We start from the raw sequence: 26,854 nt of genomic DNA, 5'->3' as shown, positions 1-26,854 counted from the left end.
TCAAAAATCTATGTAAGTGCCTTGTTTAACTTATCTGGAAGATCTCCCTGCTGGAGCTAGCAATGAATCCTATGGGTGTCAAAGCATTCTGCAAACTGATCCCTTCTACCAGATACATGAAACAGTATAAAAAAAATCTCTGGATAAGACTCTAGAATTTGTTAATTTCTCACATTTAAACCAATTGTATCTGATTTTATTTTGTGACACACACATGCCCTTTCTCCCCCACATATTATGAATTATAATTCTGCATGCTCTTTCTTTTCCTTCATTTTCTTGATTTTTTCAGGCAGAGTCTTTGTCCAGAACTCAACTCTGTTCCCTTTCAGTTTCTTTGCTTCCTTCTGCTGTAAATTCAACTCCAGGTATTGTTCATTCATGTCATACACCGGCCATTCCACCAAACCTTCGCCATTAGGATTTCTGCACACAATAGAATGAAAAGGTGATACAGAGGTGATATAGACTGGGAATGGGATAGTCCATAACTTCTAGGCCTTCAGTTTTAATCCAGCCCAGACTAACAAAGCCACTTTCTTCTGACAGCTGTTCATTACCATGTGAAATAAGTTAGTGGGCTCAGGTTAGTTTCTAATACAAACACTTCCATAGCAGAGAAGTCATCACAATAATAGGCACTGTGAGGCGGTAGTGTGGTGTGGAGGATAGGGTGTAGGACTGGGACGCAGGAGACTTGGGGTATGTCTACACTACTGCAGCTATGATGCTGTAGCAAAGACACTTCCTACATTGACAGAAGGGGTTTTTCCATTGATGTAGATAATCCACCTCTTTGAGAGGCAGTAGTTATGTCAAGGGAAGAATTCTTCCATCGAGCTAGCGGCGTCTACTGTGGGGATTAGGCTGACATAACTACGTCGCATAGGGCACAAAATTTTCCCCACAGTCCTGGAGGTAGCTAGGTGGACCTAGCGTGAGATGTAGATTAGGCCTTGGGTTCCATTCCCAGCTCTCAAGATGGTCCCAGGTCACAATTCTGACACATTTTAGTGAGGCTCTGGGCAGCAGCTTGCACTGTCACTACCTATGCTGTACCTGTTCTGTGATTAAGCAGAGGACTGAAGTCTCTAGGGCTGTCCATGAAGCTCCTTCGGAAACATTACAGGGTGTGCATAACTGGGCTTTTTAATTGGCTGTACATTCTAAAAAGCAAATTCTCTATTTGAAAAGAAGCCATGAATCTCACCCATTTCGAGCAAAGTTAGCCCAATATTTCATTATTGTCCTGCTGAGGTGTTTCTCTTCCTCTGTAGCATCTCTGGAAGCTGGGAATATCAAAGGAGACTTTGTTTGCATAGTGAAAACAGGTAGCAGGTGTAGATTCAGAACCACCTTGCACCAACTACAGTTAACCTTTTGAATCTCAATATTTTATAGGCTGCCAGTTAAACTACTACTTTGAGGGTCGGTGTGTGTGTGTGTGTGCACGTGCGCGCGGGGGGGGGGGGGGGGGCTAGAGAAAGGGAATGTATATGTCTATAGCTTCCAAAAAAGGGTTAAATTACCATATATTGCTGGATAAAAAGGAAGCCTGGATGTAAATCCATGTTGTCAGGTGAGGACTGGGAAAAAATAGTATCACAGACAAAAAACTACCCATTACTCTCTTATGCCAAACGACCATCTTTATTTTGGGGAATCAAACAGAATAATTTGTGATGGGAGGAGCGAGAAGGAAATATATGTTTTTAATTTTACAAGTAGAATTTTGCCAGGCTGATTTAAATATGGCCAAATTCTGCCTTCTTGTACACCCACTTGTGCAATTCTGCTGATTTTAGCAGGTACCTGTGAGCCCACGATACCAAAGGGAACAACATATGGCTAACCCAGGGGTTCTCACAACAATTTTTTTTTGGGGGGGGGGCTCAGAATGTGGCCACCATCTCTTGCTGGTGGCCACTCTGACAATTTTTCCTAAAATACTTAATTAACTTTAGGAAAAACTAATAAATATGCACATATCCATGTCCAAATCATTATCATTTATTTATGTAGGATTTTTTTCCAGACTCAATAATAAAAATAATGTACAGTTGTCTCTATTCTTTACTGGACCTAAACAGAATAGAAACACAAATTTGTACGTTCTTGTCTTTTGCTTTTTTTTTTGGTTGCTTCCCCCCCCCAAGACGTGCTAGTTACTAAGTCTTCTGTAAAAAGCGATATTAACAAACATACAAATATATCACTTTTCACAGCAGACTTACTCAGCCCCGGCAAGCCCTGGATGGGGAGGTGGATATGGAAGCAGTGGGGGCCAGGGACACTGGAGGTGGAGGTGTGTGACCTTGGGGCCAGAGCCTGCCACCGTATGGCCAGGGAATGGAGCCTGAAGCCCCATGGCTGTAGCCTGCCACTCACCAGCCCTTGGAAGGTGGGGAACTCACTGGCTGCCTGCTCCCCCAGCTTTTGTGTCTCCAGAGGTGGCAGGGCCCAGCCACCAGGGCCGGCTCTAGGCACCAGCAAACCAAGCACGTGCTTGGGGCGGCACATTTTTAAGGGCGGCATTCTGGGCATCTTTTTTTTTTTTTTTTTCCTCTTCCGGCGGCAAAAGCCTAGAGCCAGCCCTGGCAGCAGTAGCGAGTCACCATGGGGCCGCTGCAGTTCACGCCGCGGGGGAGCAGCGCCCCCACCTTGTGGCTGGGCCGGGCAGGCTCCGAGCGGGGGACACTCAGGCTGGGGGCCGCCCCACGGGGCACATGGAGCCGCCTGCAGGTGCTGCAGGGTTGCCGCCCCCCAGCGCCGCAGCCGAGGCTGGGCGAAGCGGCCCGAGCCGCCCAGGGATTGTGGCAGGGTGGCCAGAAGCAGCAGCAACAGGGCCATAGAGGGCGGGGTGCTGCCATGCGGGGCCTGCGTCCCGCTCTCCGGGGCTCCGCTCCCTCGGGCTACCCTGCCCCGGCTCCTCAGCCCCCTGCTGGGGCGGTCCCCTGGCTCTGCCCTCCCGGGTCCTGGCTGGTCCTGGAGGCGGGAGCCCTGGCTGGAGAGACCCTGGGCTGAGGCGCGGCCCGGGAGCCCCGCTGCTTACCCTGAGCCTGCAAGCACCGGACCGGCTGGAGGCGAGGGGGGAGCGGGCGGAGTCAGCAATGGGAGGGGGGGGAAAGAGAGCCCAGGGCTGGGGCAGCAGGGGGTGCGGGTGGAGGGGGGGGGGGGGAGAAGAGAAAGCCCAGGGCTGGGGGTGGCACGGGATGTGGGTGGGTGGGGGGAAAAAAAGAGAGCCCAGGGCTCGGGCGGCAGGGGGTCTGGTTGGGGGGGGGGGGGAGAAGGAAAGAGAGAGCCCAGGGCTGGGGCGGCAGGGGGTGTGGGTGGGGGAAGAGAGAGCCTAGGGCTGGGGGCGGCAGGGGCGGATGGGAGGGGGGTGAGAGCCTAGGGCTGGGGTGGGGGGGGCAGCCAAAAATTTTTTTGCTTGAGGCGGCAAAAAAAAAAAAAAACTTAGAGCCCGCCCTGCCAACCACTGCTGGCGGCCCTGGGGGAGGGGGCCACTTCTTTGTGCCCCCCCCCCCCAATCACTGCCCAGGAGGCTGTGGCCACAAGAAAAGTCCCTGGTAGCCGCATGTGGCCATGGTGGCTGCATTTGAGCAACACTGGGCTAACCTGCAGTTCTACCGGAACAATAAACATACATTATATTACAAAATTCCTTACCAGTCAGTGACATATCATCAGTAACAAATGCCCCTCCAAAGACAAAACTAATTTCATCTCCATGATCCGCTTTTACAAAATCAGGTTTGAAACTTGCTGAACTTGGACGATGTTGGAATTCGTAAAAGTAGACAGGAGATCCAGACGCTAACAGAAAACACAATTAAAATAAATAGAAAAACCACTACAAATACACAAAGGTACCGAGCCTATTCAGTGCTGCATGGGAATGAAAGTTGTCCTTTTTTTAATTTTATTTTATTTTATTTTTTAAAATCTACAACATATTACATTTTATAGTGAGAAGCTAAAACAATTCTAGGCATGTAACTGGAGACTGGAATCAATAGTTTCTGACTTGAGTTTCAGATAAGACAAGACATCATCTCCAAACATAAAAGGAAGGATATCAGATTCAAAGCAGTTAATGGATCAAGCCCCAGATACATTAAAGACTTAATTTTGATCTATGAACCGCTAAGAGTGTTGTTCTTGTTTGGGACAATGCAGATGACAAACCAAAGGACAAAGAACATGAGCATTGAGAGCAAAGCATTTTCAATCCCCCAATCTTGCTATGGAACCAATTTCCAGAAGAAATCAGCTGAATCTAGAATCGGATCACCTTTAGAAGACACTGTAGAACCTCTTGAAAAAGATTTTCCACCATAGTAAAAATGACACCACCAAAATCCCATTGACAACTGCCCACCACCCCAAAAAAGAAGCTGAAACAAAACCAACCAACCAAAACAAACCACATACTCCAATAAGAGTTTTTACCCCACAAAAAGGAGAAGAAGAAGAACTAATGATGCCATGAAGTCCACTAGGGACTTTGCTGTTGCTGTCCATTTTACATGGGAGACACTCAAATACTATGCTGGCAGGTGGCAGTGTAAAATCCTAAAATAGCTAAATTGGTAACGAGAGGGACCTGCTTTTCGGCTGCATCCAGTACCAAAGGGGGAACAGTTTGGGCACAGTGACTGAAAAGGGTTAGGGAGATATTACAGAAGAAATAATTAAAGCCTGCTTAACACAAGGAATACTTGAGTTCTGTCTTTGAGAGTCAAAGTGCTTATACGAGTGAAAAGTGGAAATATACTCACAGAAGTGCATTGTCCCCAGTCCACTATTCAGTCACCAAGATTAGGAAGAGTGCTGTGGCATTACACCCCATATTCTTCATAGTAATAGTATGATATGATTATGGCATAGCTATGATATATTTTATGCAAGATAGATCATGTGAGATATCATTGAAAATGTTATGATTCATTGAATATGATTACCCTACTTATATGCATGTATCATTTTGGTATCTAAAGTTAGGAATATTGTCTATGCATTTATTACAAATGTGTTTACACCTGGGGAATGCCCACTAGGCAGAATGCAATCAGTCTAGATGGCTGTCTGGGAATGGACATTAGGGAGAACAACAGGTCATAGAAGAAGCTAATCTCCCCCCCAGGGAGCCTTTCTGAGGACACTACAAACTGCCTTTGAGTTATGGCTGCTGTGACCTTACAGGGACATGTGACCAAGTCACCTGGTACTGGACTCCATCTTGGAATACCAGTGTTTTTCCACTGAAAAGCATAGGAACTAAGCCTGGAGACAAAGGGTTCCCGCATAGGCAAAAGCTATTTAAGGCAGGAAAGCAACATCATCGTGGTTCTTCACTGACTCCCCGCCCAAAGAGACTCCTGTAAACACCTGAGGAAGAAGGACTGAATTTGGGGGAAGGGCTGAACCCAGGCTAGGAGGATTTCTAGCCTGTGAAAGGACTACCTGGGGTTTTAAACTGCAAGCAAGTGCAGTTTGCCCTTTAAGAATCTCTGCAAGTGGCTTAAATTATCATTTAGGGTGAGAATTTGCTACTCATATCCAATCTCTTAGTAGATTAAGTTTAGATTGCGTTTTGTTTATTTGCTAGGTAATTTGCTTTGATCTGTTTGCTATCCCTTATTATCACTTAAAATCTATCTTTTGTAGTTAATAAACTTGTTTTTGTTTTGTCTAAAACTAGTGTGTGGAAATCATAACTTGGGGCAGAAAGCTGTTGCATATCTCTCTCCACATTGAGGGAGAGGGTGAATTTTATGAGTTTACGTTATATAGTTCTCTGTGCAGTGCAAGACAGTATAAATCCAGAGGGGTGTGTGCGCCTGGGAAGCTGGTAAGTGTCCTAGCTGCATAGCCTTCCCATGCAGGGGCTGGTCAGAAAGCCTCTCTGTATGTTATTACAGCTGGGTGTGTCCCTACCTGTGTGCTGGTGAAAGTGTGAGACCGGGAGCATTTCTGCAGCTTGTCACAGCATTACAGGGTGAATGGGATCCCAAGTTGATGGGTTGGGGGGGCTCAGTGGTACTCCAGTTCCAGGCAGCACCCTGGGGGGGACCCCTCACAAAGCGTATTAAAAAGTGACCCAATAATCTTCAGTAATGAATACAACTGAGAATGCTTGGCCGCCGCTTAACTAGAAAGAGCAGTGACCAAATTGAAGTCAGATCATGTACGTATTAAGTGTGCCATCCGTAGTCAAGTGACAATTGAGTCTTGGCAGGTTTTAACTTGTGACCTTTTATTTAACAAATATTGAGTAGAAACTAACCTCTGTGATAATTAGATGTTTTTATAGCTGGAACTAAAAAGATTGCATCTCCCATCAAATCCAGAAACCGATCCCGCAGGGCAACAGGGTCGTCTGTGTCTCCCAGATACTCATCTGTTATCAGAGACACAAATTCAGCTGGCACAGACTAGAAGGAAGGATAAGGAGAAGAAATTAACCAAAAACCATTAAAGAGAAGTGACAGTCTCTAGAATTCCATGTCAGCAATTAGCTTGTAAATAGTTTTTTTTTTAAAAATCAGAACCAGACAGCCCAGAAATAAATGTAGCTTTTGAGAACACTACCTATTTGTGCCCAGCTTTGTGTTAAGTACATGCAGATAAGTAGGTGCCCAGGTGTGAAAAATACACATAGGCCCTTCAGCATCTGTAGGATTTTGTAAAAATGTACATACTAAAAAACCCCCCAAACTCCCACAAGTCCAAAATGTTCAACACATCTGAAAAGAAAGAGAGACATGAGAAAATCTGCAGGTCTCTTACCAAGAGCGGATGCAGCATTTGTAATGTAGAGAGGATGGTTTCTTTATGCATCCCCTCCTTCAAGCCAGGTATGTCGGATAACTATACAGGAACATATTAAAAATAATTGTTTATGTTTATTTAGCCCAAGAGCCTTAACAACTACACAGAGATTTACATATAAACCCACAAACGAAAGGTTCTGTATAACACAGGAACTGCCATTCTGGATCAGACCCAAGGTCCATCTACTACACTATTAGTTCTCAAACAGTGGTCAAGAGAATGTGATTCAGAGGAAGGTGTAAGAACCACACAGTAGGCAGGTATGGGTAATCTGCCCCCCCCACCTCTCGCCCCAAATCAGGTCTATTCCTGATCTCTAATAGTTAGAGACTGAATTAAGACCTGAAGCATGAGATTTCATATACCTTCCAAAACAACAACAACAACAACAATTCTGGATACTCTTATCATATGTGTGTCCAATCCCTTGTTGAGTCTTGCTAGTTAAGGTTAGAAAAGTTGATACAAAATATAGAATAAGTAAAGCTTTTGCCAAGTTTTTAGGGGAAGGTAGATCTAGATATAAATCCCTAAAGTTCTGACTATAAGGTAAATCAAACTCAAGCTATGGGATTTCTCCTAGTACAGGAGGCTCTCAGTTTGGAGAAACCTGCAGCTGGTGATGTGGAGGGAGTGAAGTTGTAAACTCCTGAAGTTGAATTGCAAAGCAAAAAAAAGTTGGTTTCTTTGTGTCACTACTTCTTTGTGATGTATGGATGCCACAAAAGTTTTATTAATTAATTAACTAACAAAGACAGTGGTTTCCCCTGCTTGATTTAACATTTGAATATCAGCCTAAATTTTCAAGAGAGGCTAGTGATTTGGGGTGCCTTAATTTATTTTTGGATGTCCAGTCTGAGGCCCCTTAAAGGCGCCTGATTGCCAGAGAGTGGCACTCAGCGCTTTCTAACAAACAATCTGGGCATCCAAAATCACTAGTCAATTTTGAAAATTCAGGCCATCAGATCTTCATTTCCCTCTCTTTGCTGGAGGACCAATGCAAAATATTGAGAGGACTTCTGTAGGGACATCAGATATTCCTATAATCTGAGCTGCAGCTCCTACTGACCAGGTATGTGTGTGTATTGGGGGGAGCCAGGTGAGGAATGTTGATCATTACTTTAATTTCCAGTCTTTTCTAATTCTTAGACTTAACTTTCCTCTACTCTACCCTCCTTCCCAGAGGTGGTCTATGTATGTAATGACTCTGGGATCCTTCAGAATGAAAGGCCCTCTGCGAACATAACGTTATTTTTTGGAACGAGTGAAAACTCCCATAAAATGTGCCGGGGGAGCTTGGGGAAGGTGGCGGGAGTGGGCCTAGCCAAGATTTGTTTTTAATAGGAGAGGAGACTGGTGTTCTGGTATAAAAAGGTTTGAGAAATGTGCCACTAATAGGCAGTTAATGTAAAGACTGCTATAGAAGAGCCATTAGAAATTACTTACGAAAGGAAGCAGCCAGCCATATTCATGATTATTTATTCCTATTATATATGGGACAGCACTGAAGTCTTTGCCAGCCATTAGCTCTTCAGGGTTCTTCTGAATAAACACACCATCTATAACTGCTGGGATAATTGCGACTTGCTGGAGGAGAAAAAAAGAACCATTTTTAGAGCCCTGTGCAGATACAAAATTTGTATCCGATCTGCGACCCGCAAAAATGGTCCATGGATATAAGTGAATATTTGCAGATTTGCAGGTCTCTACACATTTTCAATTGTTATGCGGACTTACTGGATTTCCTGCAGACAATATTGCAAAGTTTCAACTGAAACCAGACTAAGAAATCACAGAAATATTAGTAACAGTGTGACGGGGTGGACTATGTCCTGAGGCCCCCTGCTGGAGGCCTTGTGGCCCTGCCACACCTCGCCCCAGAAAAGGGCAGTGGAGAGGATCCTCCGAGCTGCCTAGAGTGGCTGTGTGGGAAGCAGTATAAGAAGAGCTGCAGGGCCAGACTAAGGCTAGGTCTACACTATGGGTGGGAGGGGGTTGACCTCAGGGTATGTCTACACTACAGGATTAATTCGAATTTATATAATTCGAATTTAGGAAACCGATTTTGTAAATTCGAATGTATTCGGCCACACTAGGCACCATTAATTCGGTGGTTTGCGTCCAAGCTACCATAGTAGCATCGATTTCCAGAGCGTTGCATTGTGGGTAGCTTTTACATAGCTATCCCATAGTTCCCGCAGTCTCCACCCCCCTTGGAATTCTGGGTTGAGACCCCAGTGCATGATGGGGCAAAAAACATTGTCGCAGGTAGTTCTGGGTACAGCCTCCCCCTCCCTCCCTGAAAGCAACGGCAGACAACCATTTCGCGCCTTTTTTCCTGAGTGAACTCTGCAGACTCCATTCTGCATCAAGCATGGATCCCGTTGTGCTCCAGAACGCAGTCTTGAACATTATAAACACCTCGCGCTTTCTCGTGGAGTTTATGCTTACACAGGACCAGAAACAAGAGGCGAGGAGGAGGAGGAGGCGGCGATTGCAGCGCAGCGACCAGCGTGATGAGGACATGGACACGGACACAGAATTCTCTGAGACCGCGGGCCCCGGTGCTTTGGAGATTATGATGTTAATGGGCCAGGTTATAGGCTTTGAACGCCGATTCTGGGCCCGGGAAACAAGCACAGACTGGTGGGACCGCATAGTGTTGCAGGTGTGGGACGATTCCCAGTGGCTGAGAAACTTTCGCATGCGTAAGGGCACTTTCATGGAACTTTGTGACTTGCTTTCCCCTGCCCTGAAGCGCCAGAATACCAAGATGAGAGCAGCCCTCACAGTTGAGAAGCGAGTGGCGATAGCCCTGTGGAAGCTTGCAACGCCAGACAGCTACCGGTCAGTCGGGAATCAATTTGGAGTGGGCAAATCTACTGTGGGGGCTGCTGTGATGCAAGTAGCCAAAGCAATCACGGAGGTGCTGCTACGAAAGGTAGTGACTCTGGGAAATGTGCAGGTCATAGTGGATGGCTTTGCTGCAATGGGATTCCCTAACTGTGGTGGGGCAATAGATGGAACCCATATTCCTATCTTGGCACCGGAGCACCAGGGTACCCAGTACATAAACCGCAAGGGGTACTTCTCAATGGTGCTGCAAGCACTTGTGGATCACAAGGGACGTTTCACCAACATCCATGTGGGCTGGCCGGGAAGGGTTCATGACGCTCGCGTCTTCAGGAACACCAATCTGTTTAAACGGCTGCAGCAAGGGACTTACTTTCCGGACCAGAAAATAACCGTGGGGGATGTTGAAATGCCAATTGTTATTCTTGGGGACCCAGCCTACCCCTTAATGCCATGGCTCATGAAGCCATACACAGGCAGCCTGGACAGGAGTCAGGAGTTGTTCAACTACAGGCTGAGCAAGTGCAGAATGGTGGTAGAATGTGCATTTGGCCGTTTAAAAGGTCGCTGGCGATCCTTATTGACTCGCTCAGACCTCAGCCAAACCAATATCCCCATTGTTATTACTGCTTGCTGTGTGCTTCACAATCTCTGTGAGAGCAAGGGGGAGACCTTTATGGCAGGGTGGGAGGCTGAGGCAAATCGCCTGGCTGCTGATTACTCGCAGCCAGACACCAGGGCGATTAGAAGAGCACACGATGAAGCGCTGCGCATTAGGGAAGCTTTGAAAACCAGTTTCATGACTGGCCAGGCTACAGTGTGAAATTTATGTTTGTTTATCCTTCCTGAAAACCCGCCCCCTTTATTGACTCATTCTCTGTAAGGAACCCACCCTCCCCCTTCCCCCAGCTTGCTTTCAAAGGAAATAAAGTCACCATTGTTTAAAAATCATTTATTCTTTATGAATTGATTATAAAAAGAGGGAGAGAACCTGAGTGGGGTTTGGGAGGAGGATCAGCGGGAAGGAAAAGCCCAGTAAAAAAAGGTTAAGAAAATGGCAGCCTTTTGCTTGGGCTGTCCACTGGGGTGGAATGGGAGGGTGTACGGAGCCTCCCCCCCCCCCGTGTTCTTACACATCTGGGTGTGGAGGCTATGGAAAATGGTGAGGAGGTAGGGGGGTTATACAGGGGCTGTAGCGGCACAGAACCTGAGTGGGGTTTGGGAGGAGGATCTGCGGGAAGGAAAAGCCCAGTAAAAAAAGGTTAAAAAAATGGCACCCTTTTGCTTGGGCTGTCCACTGGGGTGGAATGGGAGGGTGTACGGAGCCTCCCCCCCCGTGTTCTTACACGTCTGGGTGTGGAGGCTATGGAACATGGTGAGGAGGTAGGGGGGTTATACAGGGGCTGTAGCGGCACTCGGTTCTCCAGCAGCCGTTCCTGAAGCTCCACCAGACGCCGGAGCATGTCTGTTTGCTCACGCAGCAGCCCCAGCGTTGCTTCCCGACTCCTCTGATCTTCCTGCCGCCACCTCTCATCTCGAGCGTCTCTCCTCTCCTCACGTTGGTCCCTCCTGTCCTCACGTTGGTCCCTCATGTCCTCACGTTGGTCCCTCCTGTCCTCACGGTCACTGGCTTCTTTCCTATACTTGCAAACCGTCTCCTTCCACTCATTCAGATGAGCTCTTTCATTCCTGGTGGATTGCATGATTTCGGAAAACATCTCTTCTCTCGTTTTTTTTTTACGACGCCTTATCTGGGATAGCCTTCGGGAAGGAGGAGGGAGGCTTGAAACATTTGCACCTGCTGGAGGGAGTGAAAAAAGGAGAGAATTTTTTTAAAAGATACATTTTTCAGAACAATGCTTATACTCTTTCACGGTGTATACTATTCACATTACATAGCACATGTGATTTCTGTGCAAGGTCGCATTTTGCCTCTTAATATTGAGTGCCTGTGGCTTTGCTGCTAGAGATCACAGACGCAGGTCGGGGAAACAGAATTCACCTTGCATGCTGCCATGGTAAGCCACTGTCTTTAGGCTTCTGCGCCCTGCTTTCCCACATACCAAGCAAAGCCCGTTGTGCTGCAGTTTTCCTGTTAGCTTGTTTTCTGCTGCTGAAGGTTAACACCCCCCCCCCCATCCAATTCTCTGGGATGAGTGCTTTATCCCTCCCCCCACCGCGTGGCTGGTATCAGGGAAGATCCCTGCAGGAACCAAACTAACACCCCCCCCCCACCCGCCATGAATTCTCTGGGATGAGTGCTTTATCCCTCCCCCCACCGCGTGGCTGGTATCAGGGAAGATCCCTGCAGGAACCAAACTAACACCACCACCCCACCCGCCATGAATTCTCTGGGATGAGTGCTTTATCCCTCCCCCCACCGCGTGGCTGGTATCAGGGAAGATCCCTGCAGGAACCAAACTAACACCCCCCCCCCCACCCGCCATGAATTCTCTGGGATGAGTGCTTTATCCCTCCCCCCACCGCGTGGCTGGTATCAGGGAAGATCCCTGCAGGAACCAAACTAACACCACCACCCCACCCGCCATGAATTCTCTGGGATGAGTGCTTTATCCCTCCCCCCACCGCGTGGCTGGTATCAGGGAAGATCCCTGCAGGAACCAAACTAACACCCCCCCCCCCCCCACCCGCCATGAATTCTCTGGGATGAGTGCTTTATCCCTCCCCCCACCGCCTGGCTGGTATCAGGGAAGATCCCTGCTAGCAAAACGCGAAAAGCTCTGGGCCAATCCTCCCCCCCCCCCTTGCACTTGGCTAAATGCAGGGAAGGATTTCTTTTCAGCCACAGGCAAACAGCCCAGTAGGAACGGCCACCTCAGTCCCCTTAATTAAATTCCCTTATTTCAACCAGGTTACCCTAAGCGATATCACTCTCCTGAGGATTACACAGCAAGATAAAGAACGGATGTTGCTTGAATGCCAGCAAACACCGGGACCATACGCTGCCAGGCTCTGTCAGGCAATGATACCAGATTACTTGCTACTAGCATGGCGTGGTCAAGTGTCCTACCATGGAGGACGGAATAAGGCTGCACTGCCCAGAAACCTTGTGGCAAGGCTTTTGGAGTACCTCCAGGAGAGCTTCATGGAGATGTCCCTGGAGGATTTCCGCTCCATCCCCAGACATGTTAACAGACTTTTCCAGTAGCTGTACTGGCTGCGAATGCATCCCAAGTGCTCAGGGCAAATTAATCATTAAAAATGCTTGCTTTTAAACCATGTTTTATATTTTAAAAGGTAAACTCACCTGAGGTCCCTTCCATGGGGTCATGGTCTTGGGTGCTGGCTTGGGAGGCTTGGGAGGGTACTTCAGTCAGGGTGAGAAACAGTTCCTGGCTGTTGGGGAGAACGGAGAGCTGGGTGCTCTCTGCCAGCTCGTCCTCCTCCTCCTCCTCCTCTTCCCCTTCCGCGGAATCATCAGGTGTCCCTGATGAGATTATCCCCAGCTCGGAATCCACAGTCAGAGGTGGGGTAGTGGTGGCGGCCCCCCCTAGAAATGCATTTAGCTCAGCGTAGAAGCGGCATGTCCGCGGCTCTGACCCGGAGCGACCGTTTGCCTCCTTTGCTTTTTGATAGGCTTGTCTGAGCTCCTTGACTTTCACGCGGCACTGATCTGTGTCCCTATTGTGGCCTCTCTCCATCATGCCCTTGGAAATTTTTTCATAAGTTTTGGCATTTCGTCTTTTCGAACGCAGTTCAGCTAGCACTGAATCCTCTCCCCATATAGAGATCAAATCCAGTACCTCCTGTACGGTCCATGCTGGTGCTCTTTTTCGATTATCAGCCTGCATGGTTACCTGTGCTGATGAGCTCTCTGTGGTCACCTGTGCTCTCCACGCTGTGCAAACAGGAAATGAAATTCAAATGTTCCCGGGGCTTTTCCTGTCCACCTGGCCAGTGCATGCGAGTTCAGATTGCTGGCCAGAGCGGTCACAATGGTGCACTGTGGGATAGCTCCTGGAGGCCAATAACATCGAATTGCGGCCACACTAACGCTAATTCGAATTGACAAATTCGATTTTGGCGCTACTCCGCTCGTCGGGGTGGAGTACAGAAATCGAATTAAAGGGCCCTTTAATTCGAATTAAATGGCTTCGTTGTGTGGACGGTTCCAGAGTTAATTCGAATTAAAGCCACTAAATCCGAATTAAAGGTGTAGTGTAGACCAGCGAATAGCGTAGCTGAAGTCGGCGTATCTTAGGTCGATTTACCTGGCCGTGAGGACGGCGGCAAGTTGACCGCTGCCGCTCCCCCCGTCGACTCCGCTTCCGCCTCTCACTGCGGTGGAGTTCTGGAGTCGACGGTAGAGCGATCTGGGATCGATTTTATCGTGTCTACACTAGACAATTTTATCGTGTCTACACTAGACCTGGTAGATCAATCACTACCCGCCAATCCGGCGGGTAGTGTAGACGTGCCCTAAGAGCAGTTCGTTGCTTGAGCTGGAGGAGAGTGGACTGTACTCTGAGCTGGCTGCTGGGACTCCACCAGGACAAGGCCCAGAGGTAAGGGTGAAGAATGTGCTCAAGCCACAGGGAACTGGCCCAGGGAATTAAAGCAGCAATGCAGATTATTTAAAGGGGACCTGGAGTAGAGGGAGGGCCCAGGTCTCCCCCCCACCCCAAGCCACTGGGAAAGTGGCATGGACTTTGAGGCACCCCAAAAGGGTAACTGAACTGTAGTGGCCCAGCTGAAGAGCCAGGCCCAGAAAGGGCAAAGACACTACCTCCAGAGAAGGAGCCCTGGGGCACTGCTCTATTCCGGAGCAGGGAAAACTTGAGGGAGACATTACAGAAGGCACAAAGAGGCCCCTGTTGGACTTGTGGGTTTGCCTTGCTTTTATCTTACAGGCAGACAGTGTATGACTTGGCGAGAGGGCTGAGTCACCGAAGACCCACCACAAACAGCGAGAGTGTGCAGGCACACACACTTGGCCAGGAGGCGCTCGTGAGAGGTGAGTGTGACCCCGTTACAAACAGTTATAAAAAAAAAAAAAAAATAGATGACTATGCTGGGCCCAGTTCAGCCCAGAGACACCTCTATGGATGTTAGTGCTATTGTAACTACGTACACTGTGGCTGCATTTGATATCTCACAGTTAGCCTCACCCACCTGTTGTTGTTGAAAGTTAAAAATCATTTCTTCTTCTGGTTTCTTCCTTAGGCAATGAACCATGGCAGCCGAACTGGAGGTGTCGCAGCCAGTTATGTTAGCGACTACCTGCAATTATTTACAAAAAAAAAAGTTAGAACTTTTAAAATCTTTTAGGTTCTAGGGAGATTATGTTAAATAGTAAAAATAAGAAAGTGTTACAAGGAATAGAATGTGGAATTTGTGAAGCTAACATAGCACACACACTTACAAGTCTATCTTTAATGAGCACCAATTTTTCCATGATAACATGCACTTGAAGACATAGGGTGGGACTGTCAAAACTGCTCATTGTTAGCCCAACTGATTTAGTCCTAGGCTGGATGCTTTTGAAAAATCTCACCCATAGCATAGAATACTAGCTGAATGTGCTTACAAATCAGCTTGGTAGGTCTGGAATCTAAACAAGAGACCAAATGATAAGTGTAACAAACATGTTCTTTTAAAGGGACATTTATAAACCTCACAAGAAATGAACAAAGCCAAGGCCATTACTCTAGTTTCACATAACTGATCATCTTGTCTAATCACTGGCATGAATTCAGAACAAAGTATCACACATCTCTTTCTGAACTTCTTGGCTGCTTTTGGTTTATGTAACATTATTTTAAGTATTCTAAAAAAATATTTTAGTTTGGGCCAATAAAACAGCAATCAATCTCTAAAGAGATTAAATTCCACTGAAGCAGACTCACTTTCCCCAGCATGAGCCCTCCATGAGCACATATGTAGGGGTATAAGGAAAAAGGAAGATACAAAGTTTTAAGTCAAAAACGGAATCTGAGTGGGAATCATAGAATCAATAGAATCATGGAATATCAGGGTTGGAAGGGACCTCAGGAGGTCATCTAGTCCAACCCCCTGCTCAAAGCAGGACCAATCCCCAACTAAATCATCCAGGAAGGGAAGGAGGAAACTCGCAAAGGAGGCAGATGACAATTTCCACATAGGAAAAACAATATGTAACATTTGAACAATGGAATCTTATCTCTGGGTAATAGGTTGCAATGCACATGCCCCATGATGAAGCTTCAAAGAATCTAGCTGAACAAAGAAAAAAAATGTTAACTCCTCTGGAACGAGACACAGAGCTGAGAGGGCAGATGATGTGTCATCATAACTCTGCTGCTCCATTAACATAGCCAGTAAGAATGGATATATCAGAACCTTAGCAATCACTTCAGGATGTGAACTGAACATGGCAGAAAGAAGTGCAACTCCACTCTCAGAGATGGCTTTATGGAACAAGCCCTTGGCCAAGGGAGATAGAACCTGGAAGAGAAGGAAAAATATAGGGTTCAAACATTATAGTCAGTTTACAGTAGAGATGGACCCAAGCTTCCAATTTCAGATGGACATGCAACCTTTCCCAGAGTTTGGGGTGGTTGTTCCTATTTGGGGGGCTGGTTCAGTTGTCAGACTTAATGCAATGTAGGACTGATACTCATTGCTATTCCCAACGTAAAGTAAAACCAGGAGTTTGAGATTATGTGGGGGTGGGGTTCAAAGCCTCATCTGTCTCCATTATAGCATTTGAGGGGCAGGGTGGCCTTGTGACTAAAGGGAAGTCAGGAGACAGGAGCTCTATTTTTGGCTCTGCCACTGGCCTGCTATGTCCCTCAACCTTTCTATGACTCAGTTACCCCATCTGTAAAATAGGGATAATACGTCCCAACTTCTCAGCAGCATTATGAGACTCGATCAGTCAATGTTTGTACCACGCACTGAAACCCGTGGATGGAAGGCAGCACAGAAATGCAAAGTATTGTATTAGGCACTATAAAACCTACAAGGACAGAAACGCTGACTCCTCCTGCAGACTCTCCAAATATAGTGACAGATCCTGGATCTCCTCCAAAATGTTTGATATTCTCTTGAATCCACTGGAGAGCTGCCACTTGATCCAAAAAGCCCCAGTTTCCACGAGCATGTTCATCACCAGTACTGAAAGCAAGAGGATTCTAAGTAAGTCCCAACAGACTGTTTTGCTGTTATTAAGTTTATGGTTCTATCTCCAGAAAACAAAAATAATCACTTATGTCCATTGTTTAGAATAACCTGATTGAAGATATGTATTTCTACAAACCTACCTCTACAAATACCTCCAGAGAATGCGCCTAATTCAACCCTGGGGTAACGTCACCTTAGGTGAGTGGAGTAACTTCTGGTATGAATTTGGCCCAAGTTAACTAAGATACGTAAACTTTTTCCTGTTTGTGGTCTGACTTTTGGCTCTAAGTTTCTATGCATTTCTGGGTGATGAAAACAAAGAGACAAATAGTAAATAATCCCCCAGAAATGCAGAACTTGAAAGGGTTTATGGCAGGTCTATACTTAAAACGCTGCACAGATGCAGCTGCACCCCTGTAGCTCTGAAGTGAGGATGCGCCTACCCTGACTGGAGAGAGCTCTCCTGTCATTGGTGTAGTTAATCCGAAAGGTAGTAGCTCTCCCACCAACATAGCGCTGTCTACACAGAGGGATTAAGGTTAGTGTAACTATGCTGGTCAGGGGTGTGGATTTTTCACATCTGAGCAGCCTAGTTATACTGAGATAGGTCTGTAGTATAGATGGACCTTAGTGCTGTCATTCAAGGGAATCTCTGACAGTTAGGAACACAGTCCAGCCATGCATTAAATGTACATTATAGACACTGGCTATCAGCATCACCCACTGTCAATGCACGATTTGTCTCCCGAAAGCTAAAGCTGTTTCAGCAGATATAATTACATTTGCTGTGGGTTTAAAACCTTCAAATGAATGAGAATGGTACCAAACCTACCATGTACAATAAGCCAGTCAAGTGAAGATCATCACTATGTAGTGGGATCCCATGACTATAAATAGAGGTACTTGAAAGAATGAACCTATAAACATGCTCCTGTATCTCACATCAGCTGGGTGTTTTAGGACTTCATGGAGAGTCATTTGAAGAAGCAGGCATATAAAATAGTTCTTTTTGACAAATATTTAGAGGAATGCAGCAGAACAGTGCTCCTACTGTTGATATTTAATATTTTATATCATTAAAATGTTTCACCAATTATATCCTTGTATACAAACTTTGTATTTTAAGGGGGATGTGATGATACAAAGACTCACCTAAAGAATCCAGTGATACCTAATCGATATTGTATGGTTACCACCACCAAATTCTCATAGGCAGATAATGCAGACCCATCAAACATTGAAGCTCCACCCATCGACAGACCTCCTCCATGGATCCACACCATAACCTGAAAAGAACAAATCTGGTTACACCTCTCTCTAGCTGTGACATCTCTGATCTCATATGTAAAAACCCAAATCAGTACATTACAGATTGAAGTTCTAATGCAGATGCACAAGCTGAATATTGGACATAAGCTAGTGCTCATGTTACACAGAGTGTCCTGGAGACTAAAATCCATCCAACAGGCAAAGCAAGGGCAAAGGCAGAGCCGCTCTTCTTCAGGTGTAGTGAGTTACATAAAGCTTAGATAAACATGGGCTACGTTGACCCCTATTCTGAGATTTAGGCTGCTAAAATGCAGACATGAATTATATGAAAGGGAGGTATGGTCCAACAGAGCTAGGGATGCTGGCTCACATACAGATTCCCTTTGTGCCCATAGACAAGTCATTTAACCTCTTCTGTCTTATCTGTAAAATGGGAATAATGATAAATAGAAGCCAATCCCCACATTACTTCTAGGCAGTGGTGAGCTGGAGCTGGTTCGCACGAACCGGTTGTTAAATTTTGAAGCAGTTTTAGAAACGGTTGTTAACCCGCTTCCCTGTGAGCGGGCGCTGCAGCTTTGATGGGCTCCGGCCAGGAAGTGATGTAATTCCTCCTCCAGACGCCGGGGGCGCTGCGCTGCGGGAGCCATGTGGGCCGCCAACTGGCCCTGGGCATGGGCCCTGTTGCTGCTGCTCCCCCGACCCCTGGCCCTGGGGCTCCTGCTGCTGTCTGGTGGGTCCCCGGCTGCTCTGCTGGGCCCGGGCTGCGTCCTGCTGCTCGGGCTGCTCCGAGCCGCTCTCCCCGTGAATACCTGCCACCCTGCCCGCAGCCAGCTCCTGTCTCCAGCCAGCCCCGCATCTCCTGCCCGCAGTCAGCCCCTGCCGCACCCCCTGCCCTGCCTGCACCAGCCCCACACCCCCTGCCCTGCCTGCAGCTAGCCCCTGCCGCACCCCCTGCCCTGTCTCCAGCCAACCCCTGCTGCACCCCCCTGCCCAAAGCCAGCCCACCCCTGCCGCACCCCTGCCCGAAGCCAGCCAGCCCCATACACCCCTGTCTCCAGCCAGCCCCGCACCCCCCTGCCCTGCCTGCAGCCAGCCCCTACCTCCAGCCAGCCCCATACCCCCATCTCCAGCCAACCCCACACCCTCTTGCCTCCAGCCAACCCCGCACCCTCCTGTCTCTAGCCAGCTCTGCACCCCCTGCCCTGCCCGCAGCCAGCCCCGCACCGCCTGCCTCCAGCTAGCCTTACCCCACGCCCCTGTCTGCAGCCGGCCCCACGTCCACTGGTGCCCTGCAGTTCCCAGGGAAGTAACCCTGCACACCTGCTTCAATGAGGGGGGCAGGGAGCAGCTGGGACCCACACATGTGCACACCCTAGGCCGGGTGACCAGACAGCAAGTGTGAAAAATCGGGACATGGGGTGGGGGGTAATAGAAGCCTATATAAGAAAAAGACCCAAAAATCGGAACTGTCCCTATAAAATCGGGACATCTGGTCACCCTAGCACACCCCCAGGGAGTGGTGGGGACCCACACATGTGAATTGGAGCTCATTTCTAGTTCAGGCCCATCTTTTTAAAAAAGAACTTTAGGTAGGGTTAAGATACATCCGTATTTTCCCGGACATGTCAGGCTTTTTGGTTCTTAAATCGCCGTCCGGGAGGCTGGGAAAATACAGACGTATGGTAACCCTATTGGTACAAAAAATACATACTGTGGCACATCCCTTAAATCAGAACTTTTTACAGGGAACCGGTTGTTAAGATTTTGGCAGCTCATCACTGCTCCTAGGAGTTAATTACTGCTTGTAAAGTGATATGGCAGGATTCAGAAAGGCTTTTGAAAGACATTAAGAAGGAACCTGTAATAGTTTAGATATAACTCTCAATTATGTCTTTCCAACAAAAACAAACTTCCCTCCCCAACTCTTAAACAATGAAGGATGTGTAAAAAGCCTGGAGGAGTAGATCTAGGGAAAGTTCTCCTTGTCTGGAGAGCTGCCAGAAAAATTACTTCCAAAACACCTTTCTTAAAAACTACTCTTTAGCTTGGATTTTGGCTTCAGTGAGCACTTCCAGCTCTACAAAATTAAGGGGATGCAGACATTGTCTTGGCTGCTGTCCAGGACTATTGGAGGAGATCACTGAGCACTTGTAATAATTGCCCATGGTTTGGAAACATTACTTTTGTACAGTAGCTTTGCTTACAGGTAACTTGGCTTTCTCATTGGAATGGGCAGGGGTATAAATATTCAGGTACAAACAGTCTTCAGAAATTGAGAATTTAACTTGTTTAGTTGGAAAAAGTTCTTCAAATTTTTCCAGCATCATCTGGTCTTGTAAGCACCTTAAAGAACAGAAAGGAGAAGAATGTTCTTCAGTGTTATGTTGACAAAAATATCCATTATCAGTTTCACTGGAGGATGTTACATTTCATCATACATTAAAAAAAAAAAAAAGCATTTAAAAAATTCAAATCATGATTCTTTTTATTTAAATCAGATTTTTTTTAAAGTTTACATGCTGCTAGTTCTTTCTTCGCATTTTATAGTCTGAAATTGCTAATGTGGATGTTTTGTACTTGTTTCATCAACTAGATTGCCGATTAGCAGAATTTCAGTTTTTTACATGGAGATTTTTTTCTAGTAAAAAGTTTCACGCTGAGGTCCTGATTCAGCAAATACACATGTGCTTAACTTCACTATTTAGGTAGTCTCACTGAAACCAACTGAGCTACTTATGGGAATATAGTTAGTGTTTGGCCAGGGCCGGCTCTAGGATTTTTGCCGCCCCAAGCAGAAACAATTTTGGCTGCCCCCCCCACGTTTTTTTCTTACCCCACCCCCAGCCCCGCCTCAGATCCGCCCCTTCCCCCAATCCCCAGCCCTGGCTCCTCCCCCCAGGCTCTCAAGCCTAGGAGGGAGGGGGAGAAGCGGCGCGCACGCCGCGGCCACTCGGAGTCTCCCCCTCCCTCCCAGGCTCTCAAACCTGGGAGGGAGGGTGAGCAGCCGCACGCGAATCAGCTGTTTTGCGCGCCGTGGCTGCTCGGGATCTCCCCCTCCCTCCCAGGTTTGAGAGCCTGGGAGGGAGGGCGAGCAGCGGCGCGCGAAACAGCTGTTTGCGCGAGCGGCAGCAGCGGAGGTGAGCTAGGGTGGCCGGGGCACATTTTTAGGGGCGGCATTCTGGCGCCGGCCATGCCGCCCCAAGCACCAGCTTGTTTTGCTGGTGCCTAGAGCCGGCCCTGTGTTTGGCAGGGTCAGGGCATTAAAATGCTCATCTCTGTTGAAAAAGTCAAACACAGGGCCTCATTAACATCCTTACTGTGATAACTCCACAAACCCAACCCCAAAACTGATCGCAAATAGCACGTGCTTTATTTTCAACCAACACTATTTTCCAATATACGGAACTTCCACAAATCGAGAAGGCTGAAATTCTTCAAGGCTATATTCCTCCATTACAGTTTGCACTCTGAAGTCAAAGGGACATTTGCTCACTTATGCCTAAAACGGTCTTCTATTTTTAAGGATTTTGTGTGTGTATAAAAAAGTTCACAATAACTTGGTTCATGCATTGAAAGTCTCTGCAACTTTTGAAAGTCTCTGCAATATTGTTAACACAGAAGGAATTTTGTTTTAAGCCACTAATAGATTTTTTAAAAATAAAAATACAGTTTTAGCTGCTAATGTTGCAAACACTGTTGCACATGCTTAACTATAAACACATGACTAGTCCCAATAAAGTCAAGGGGACTATTAATGTGAGTCAAGTTATGTTACCACTTAAATATTTGCAGAATCAGGATGTTAATTTTTCAAATATCTGTTTTTTGTTTTTTTGCTTTTAGCAGTTTTGTAAAACTCAAATAAGGTACCCTAACAGTAGCACCATTGTTTTGAAAACAGCACTTAGAATTTAGTTCATTATACATTTAAATCTAAAATTGCAATTGCACAAGTTTTCAAATGAGTTTGACAAAGCCTCAACCTGTTTTAAATCAATAATTAAAAAAAAATCAAGTGATTTAAATTTCACCACCCTGTTTCATCAGCAGCTCAATTTTCCAGTATAAAAATGGTGTAAAAATTTGACATCAATTAGGTCATTTTAGAAACTTAGGCATTTGTAATTCTTCCTTCATCATATTACTTATTGCTAAATACAACAGTAAAGAAGAAAAGAAAAAAGTGCCAAACCAGTTTCTCTGCTCTTCCTGTAAGCAGTAATAGTAATTACATACTGCATTTCACAACACCCCACCAACAATGCGGTCTAAAATTAACTGTTTGAGGTGTTAACATCTAGCGTTGGTAATAGTTTAAACTTGTATAGCACCTTCTATCCAAGAATCTCAAGCAAATACTCATCAATTTCAGCTGAGTTTCCCAGTTAGAATTTAGGTGTGGAGGACTTCTATGAAACCGTCTATATGTTCTCCAGTCACATTCCATAGGATTATCACATCTGTAACTATGTGTCCCATTCAGACCAGCGTACCGTAGAAAGCTAGGAACCCCAGCACTGTTGTTTGAGGGGTTTAGCGCAAGAGCTGTGCGAACAGCCCTTGCTAATAAAACAGTATTAAACCTACACCAGTCTGTGTGACTAGATTTACCATCAGGGCAGTTTTTCTTTATTGTGAAAGTACACTCATTGGGCCGAAGTTCTCCTCTAGGATAAATGCCTTTACCCAGTGAATAAATTCAGTTTATTTCAGCCAATAATGCTACATTTAAAAAAAGTAAAAGATGCATAATTTGGAGCACAAGGATTCTTACACTGGTGGAAAAGAAGTTGCGTCTCTCACACTGATCCATGGTTCAGCTGGTTGTGGTGGGGAAAATCTCAGGGCTCCCACAGGCGGTTTTGCAAAAGGAATTCCAAGAAACACATTTGTAAGTCTGTCAGTTCCCTTGACAGCAACCCATTTTCCTTTCAGTCGCCCATATTTGGTAGCCACTTCTGGTTGTTCAATTTGTTGTCCTGTATAACATAAAATAAATAAATAACCAGACAAGTAAATGGCCTGATTCAGATTCCTGCTGACTTAATGGGCTTTGGATCAGGCCCTATTAGCACCAAACACTAGTACCCATGCTTTTTCCCCCTAGGGCTCTCATTAATCACAGTTAAATTCATGCGACTAACTCAAAAAAATTAATTGTGATTTAAAAAATTAATTCGATTAATCACACTTATAACAATAGAATACCAATTGAAATTTATTAAATATTTGTGGCTGTTTTTCTACATTTTCAATATTGATTTTAATTACAACACAGAATACAAAGTGCACAGTGCTCACTTTATATTATTATTTTTGATTACAAATACATGCACTGTAAAAATGATAAACAAAAGAAATAGTATTTTTCAATTCACCTCATACAAGTACTGAAGTGCAATCTCTTTATCGTGAAAGTGTAACTTACAAATGCAGATTTTTTTTTGGTTACATAACTGCACTCAAAAACAAAACAGTGTAAAACTTTAGCGCCTACAAATCCACTCAGTCCTACTTCTTGGTCAACCAATTGCTAAGACAAACAAGTTTGTTTACATTTACGGGCGATACTGCTGCCTGCTTCTTATTTACAATGTCACCTGAAAGTGAGAACAGGCGTTTGCATGGCACTTTTGTAGCCAGCGTTGCAAGGTATTTACATGCCAGATATGCTAAACATTCATATGCCCCTCCATGCTTCGGCCACCATTCCAGAAGACGTGCTTCCATGCTGATGATGCTCGTTAAAAAAATAATGCGTCAATTAAATTTGTGACTGTACTCCTTGGAGGGAGAATTGTATGTCTCCTGCTCTGTTTTACCCATATTCTGCATACATTTCATGTTATAGCAGTCTTGGATGATGACCCAGCACATGTTCATTTTAAGAACACTTTCACAGCAGATTTGACAAAACGCAAAGAAAGTACCGATGTGAGATTTCTAAAAATAGCTACAGCACTCTACCCAAGGTTTAAGAATCTGAAGTGCCTTCCAAAATCTGAGAGGAACGACGCGTGGAGCATGCTTTCAGAAGTCTTAAAAGAGCAATGCTCTGATGCAGAAACTAGAGAACCCAAACCACCAAAAAGAAAATGAACCTTCTGCTGGTGGCATCTGACTCAGATGATGAAAATGAACATGCGTCAGTTCTCATTGCTTTGGATCATTATCAAATAGAACCCATCATCAGCATGGAAGCATGTCCCCTGGAATGGTGGTTGAAGCACGAAGGGACATATGAATCTTTAGCGCATCTGGCATGTAAACATCTTGCAACGCCAGCTACAACAGTGCCATGCGAACGCCTGTTCTCACCTTCAGGTGACATTGTAAACAAGAAGCAGGCAGCGTTATCTCCTGCAAATTGTAACCAACCTTGTTTGTCTGAGTGACTGGCTGACCAAGAAGTAGGACTGAGTGGACTTCTAGGCTCTAAAGTTTTTCATTGTTTTATTTTTGAATGCAGTTTTTTTTTGTACATAATTCTACATTTGTAAATTCAACTTTAATGATAAAGAGATTGCACTACAGTACTTGTATGAGGTGAATTGAAAAATACAATGTTTTTGTTTTTTACAGTGCAAATATTTGTAATAAAAAATAAATAAAGTGAGCAGTGTACACTTTGTATTCTGTGTTGTAACTGAAATTAATATATTTGAAAATGTAGTAAACATCCAAAAATATTTAATAAATAAATGGTATTCTATTGTTGTTTAACAGTGCGATTAATCACATGATTAACTTTTTTAATCGCTTGACAGCCCTACTTTTCCCTCTTCTCTTCAAAGCTTTCCATTGTTTTCATTGGCCACAGTAAGTGTAGCTATTACAAACACTGATTTCTTCCATTGCAGTGTACATTCCCCCTCGGGTGACCAGATGTCCCGATTTTATAGGGACAGTCCTGATTTTGGGTCTTTTTCTTATATAGGCTCCTATTACCCCCCACCCCCGTCCTGATTTTTCACATTTGCTGTCTGGTCACCCTAATTCCCCCCCCCACCCCCAATATCAGATATTTTCCCGTCATTAGCTTTCTCCGTAGCTAGGAAAAAAGAGCCTTGAAGGCCACCATTTTGCAGTGAGATCCAGAGATGGGCTCCAATGAAAACCACTGATCCAAACAACCACCAAACTTTTGAGTGTTTGAAATCTGGATCCAATGAGAATTTTGTGACTTAAGTCTTGAGTCCATCCCTATCTACAGTACATGACTAAAAGCAGGCTCTAAAGTTAACTAGAGTACAATTGTTATCCTATCAATCATTATACTCAGTCCTGCCCCTGAGCAGGCTAGCACACATCACAAAAAGCAACAGAGGGTCCTGTGGCACCTTTAAGACTAACAGAAGTATTGGGAGCATAAGCTTTCGTGGGTAAAAACCTCACTTCTTCAGATGCAAACCTCACTTCTTCTGATATTTGACACATCACAAAGTTCAGTATCTTGTGTAATCTGGTAAGTTTCCCCCTTTGTCTTTGAAAACTCTAATATTTAGAACTAACATTTAAAGAAGTGCAGCAAAAATATTTCATGGCTCTGGTCAGTACTAGCCACACTCTCCCCAGACTGTCAGCAAAAGAAACGCTCCTTATTTTCCTTGAAAATAACCTGCTCTGAAATATAGGAATGGCTTTTTTTTTTTTTGGCACTCCCTCCATTCTACTGCCTTCAGCTCTGATAAGCAGTGAGGTTCTGTAAAAGCACAGCAAAAACAACCCTGGAGTATGTATACAAAGATGACTAGATTTAAAAAGAAAAAGAAAAAATCTAAAGCTGTGTGCAGAACACAGCCAGCCTAAGCATTGGAGATCAGAAATGAGCCTGCAAACACAAGAAGATAAACTCAGATCTGATGTAAGCAAGTGAAACTCTATTGTAACTTAGCGGATAAACTTTTTAACTGCAGTTACAGCAAGTAGGAATTTGACCCAAGACCTCTGCTGTAGAAACAACAATTAGATAAAAGCTGAAGTAATTTCGACTGCTGATCCAACAGAGTTAACCATATAATGAGCAGCCTTCATGTGCGCTCTGGATAGATTTTGATAGTCAACTTAATATTTCTACTTTCAGACCATGCAGATTTCCTTTCAAATATTTTATGCACTAAAATTAAAATTAGCCTTAAGAAATACTGTGGTGACAAATGACCAGGAAATGTACATATTCAATCACACATTGTCTCTCTAAAAGTGAAATAGATCAATTCCTGAGAATAATACACCTTTGTGTCCAGTGCAAACTAGGTCTTGCAAACTGTCTGCCAACTTCATTTGGGGGGAAATTAAAATAAACTAGGATTTTGGTTAAAAAACAAACAAAAAAAACCACAGAACCAGACAGAAGCTGATTGGTGGAATCTCTGAATCCCACTCAGTGATTGTCTTTAAAGTAAGACATTTTATTTCTTACCCTCAGCTAGAATTGCGATCACCCATGCTGCACAAATCAGGGACGAAAGCAGGGAACTCCTACCAGGAAATGACATTTTCTTCTGTGCACTTGAACACGGTGTTGTCTTCCGTGTTTTAACTGCTGAAAAAGCAAGCCCAAAAGTCACACTACAAGGGTCCAACTAGGAGCTCAGAATGACATTCTCTTTCAAACACATGGTAGAAATGTGTTGAAATCTGTTTTTAAAACTCAGTTTTGACCTAAACCCAGACTGAAAATGAGCCAGTAGTTTTTGGGGGAAGTCAATATAGTCCTGTCACAGAAAATCACCTGGGAGTAATGATCACACTCCCTGCCCCTCCCCCA

The 26,854-nt window shown here is 45.3% G+C and overlaps 1 protein-coding gene across 1 annotated transcript; it reads right to left on the bottom strand.

Moving 5' to 3' along the window:
• Nucleotides 1–242: 242 nt before the first annotated feature.
• On the bottom strand, nucleotides 243–26,582 carry LOC135888810 (fatty acyl-CoA hydrolase precursor, medium chain-like). The gene is made up of 13 exons (XM_065416595.1): nucleotides 26,507–26,582; nucleotides 22,859–23,063; nucleotides 20,289–20,427; nucleotides 17,965–18,098; nucleotides 16,653–16,806; nucleotides 16,030–16,134; nucleotides 14,824–14,931; nucleotides 8,284–8,424; nucleotides 6,793–6,873; nucleotides 6,290–6,437; nucleotides 3,670–3,816; nucleotides 1,211–1,289; nucleotides 243–426 (listed from the first exon to the last, which is right to left on the bottom strand). Exons 1-13 carry the CDS (start codon nucleotides 26,580–26,582, stop codon nucleotides 243–245), a joined length of 1,701 nt encoding a protein of 566 aa, XP_065272667.1.
• Between the last annotated feature and the right edge of the window lie 272 nt (nucleotides 26,583–26,854).

This window comes from Emys orbicularis, chromosome 14 (genome assembly GCF_028017835.1).
Source record: "Emys orbicularis isolate rEmyOrb1 chromosome 14, rEmyOrb1.hap1, whole genome shotgun sequence".
Taxonomy (NCBI): domain Eukaryota; kingdom Metazoa; phylum Chordata; order Testudines; family Emydidae; genus Emys; species Emys orbicularis.
The sequence above is the reverse complement of the archived record's forward strand: the minus strand, read 5'-3'. Positions and strand labels throughout refer to the sequence as shown.

Coding starts and splice junctions, on each gene's coding strand:
- LOC135888810 (XM_065416595.1), bottom strand. CDS start 26,582: ATGTCATTTCCTGGTAGGAGTTCCCTGCTTTCGTCCCTGATTTGTGCA. Junction 14,932..16,029: donor ATCCTGAAGTGATTGCTAAG/GTTCTGATATAT, acceptor AAATAATTGCAG/GTAGTCGCTAACATAACTGG. Junction 427..1,210: donor GCTAACTTTGCTCGAAATGG/GTGAGATTCATG, acceptor TATTGTGTGCAG/AAATCCTAATGGCGAAGGTT.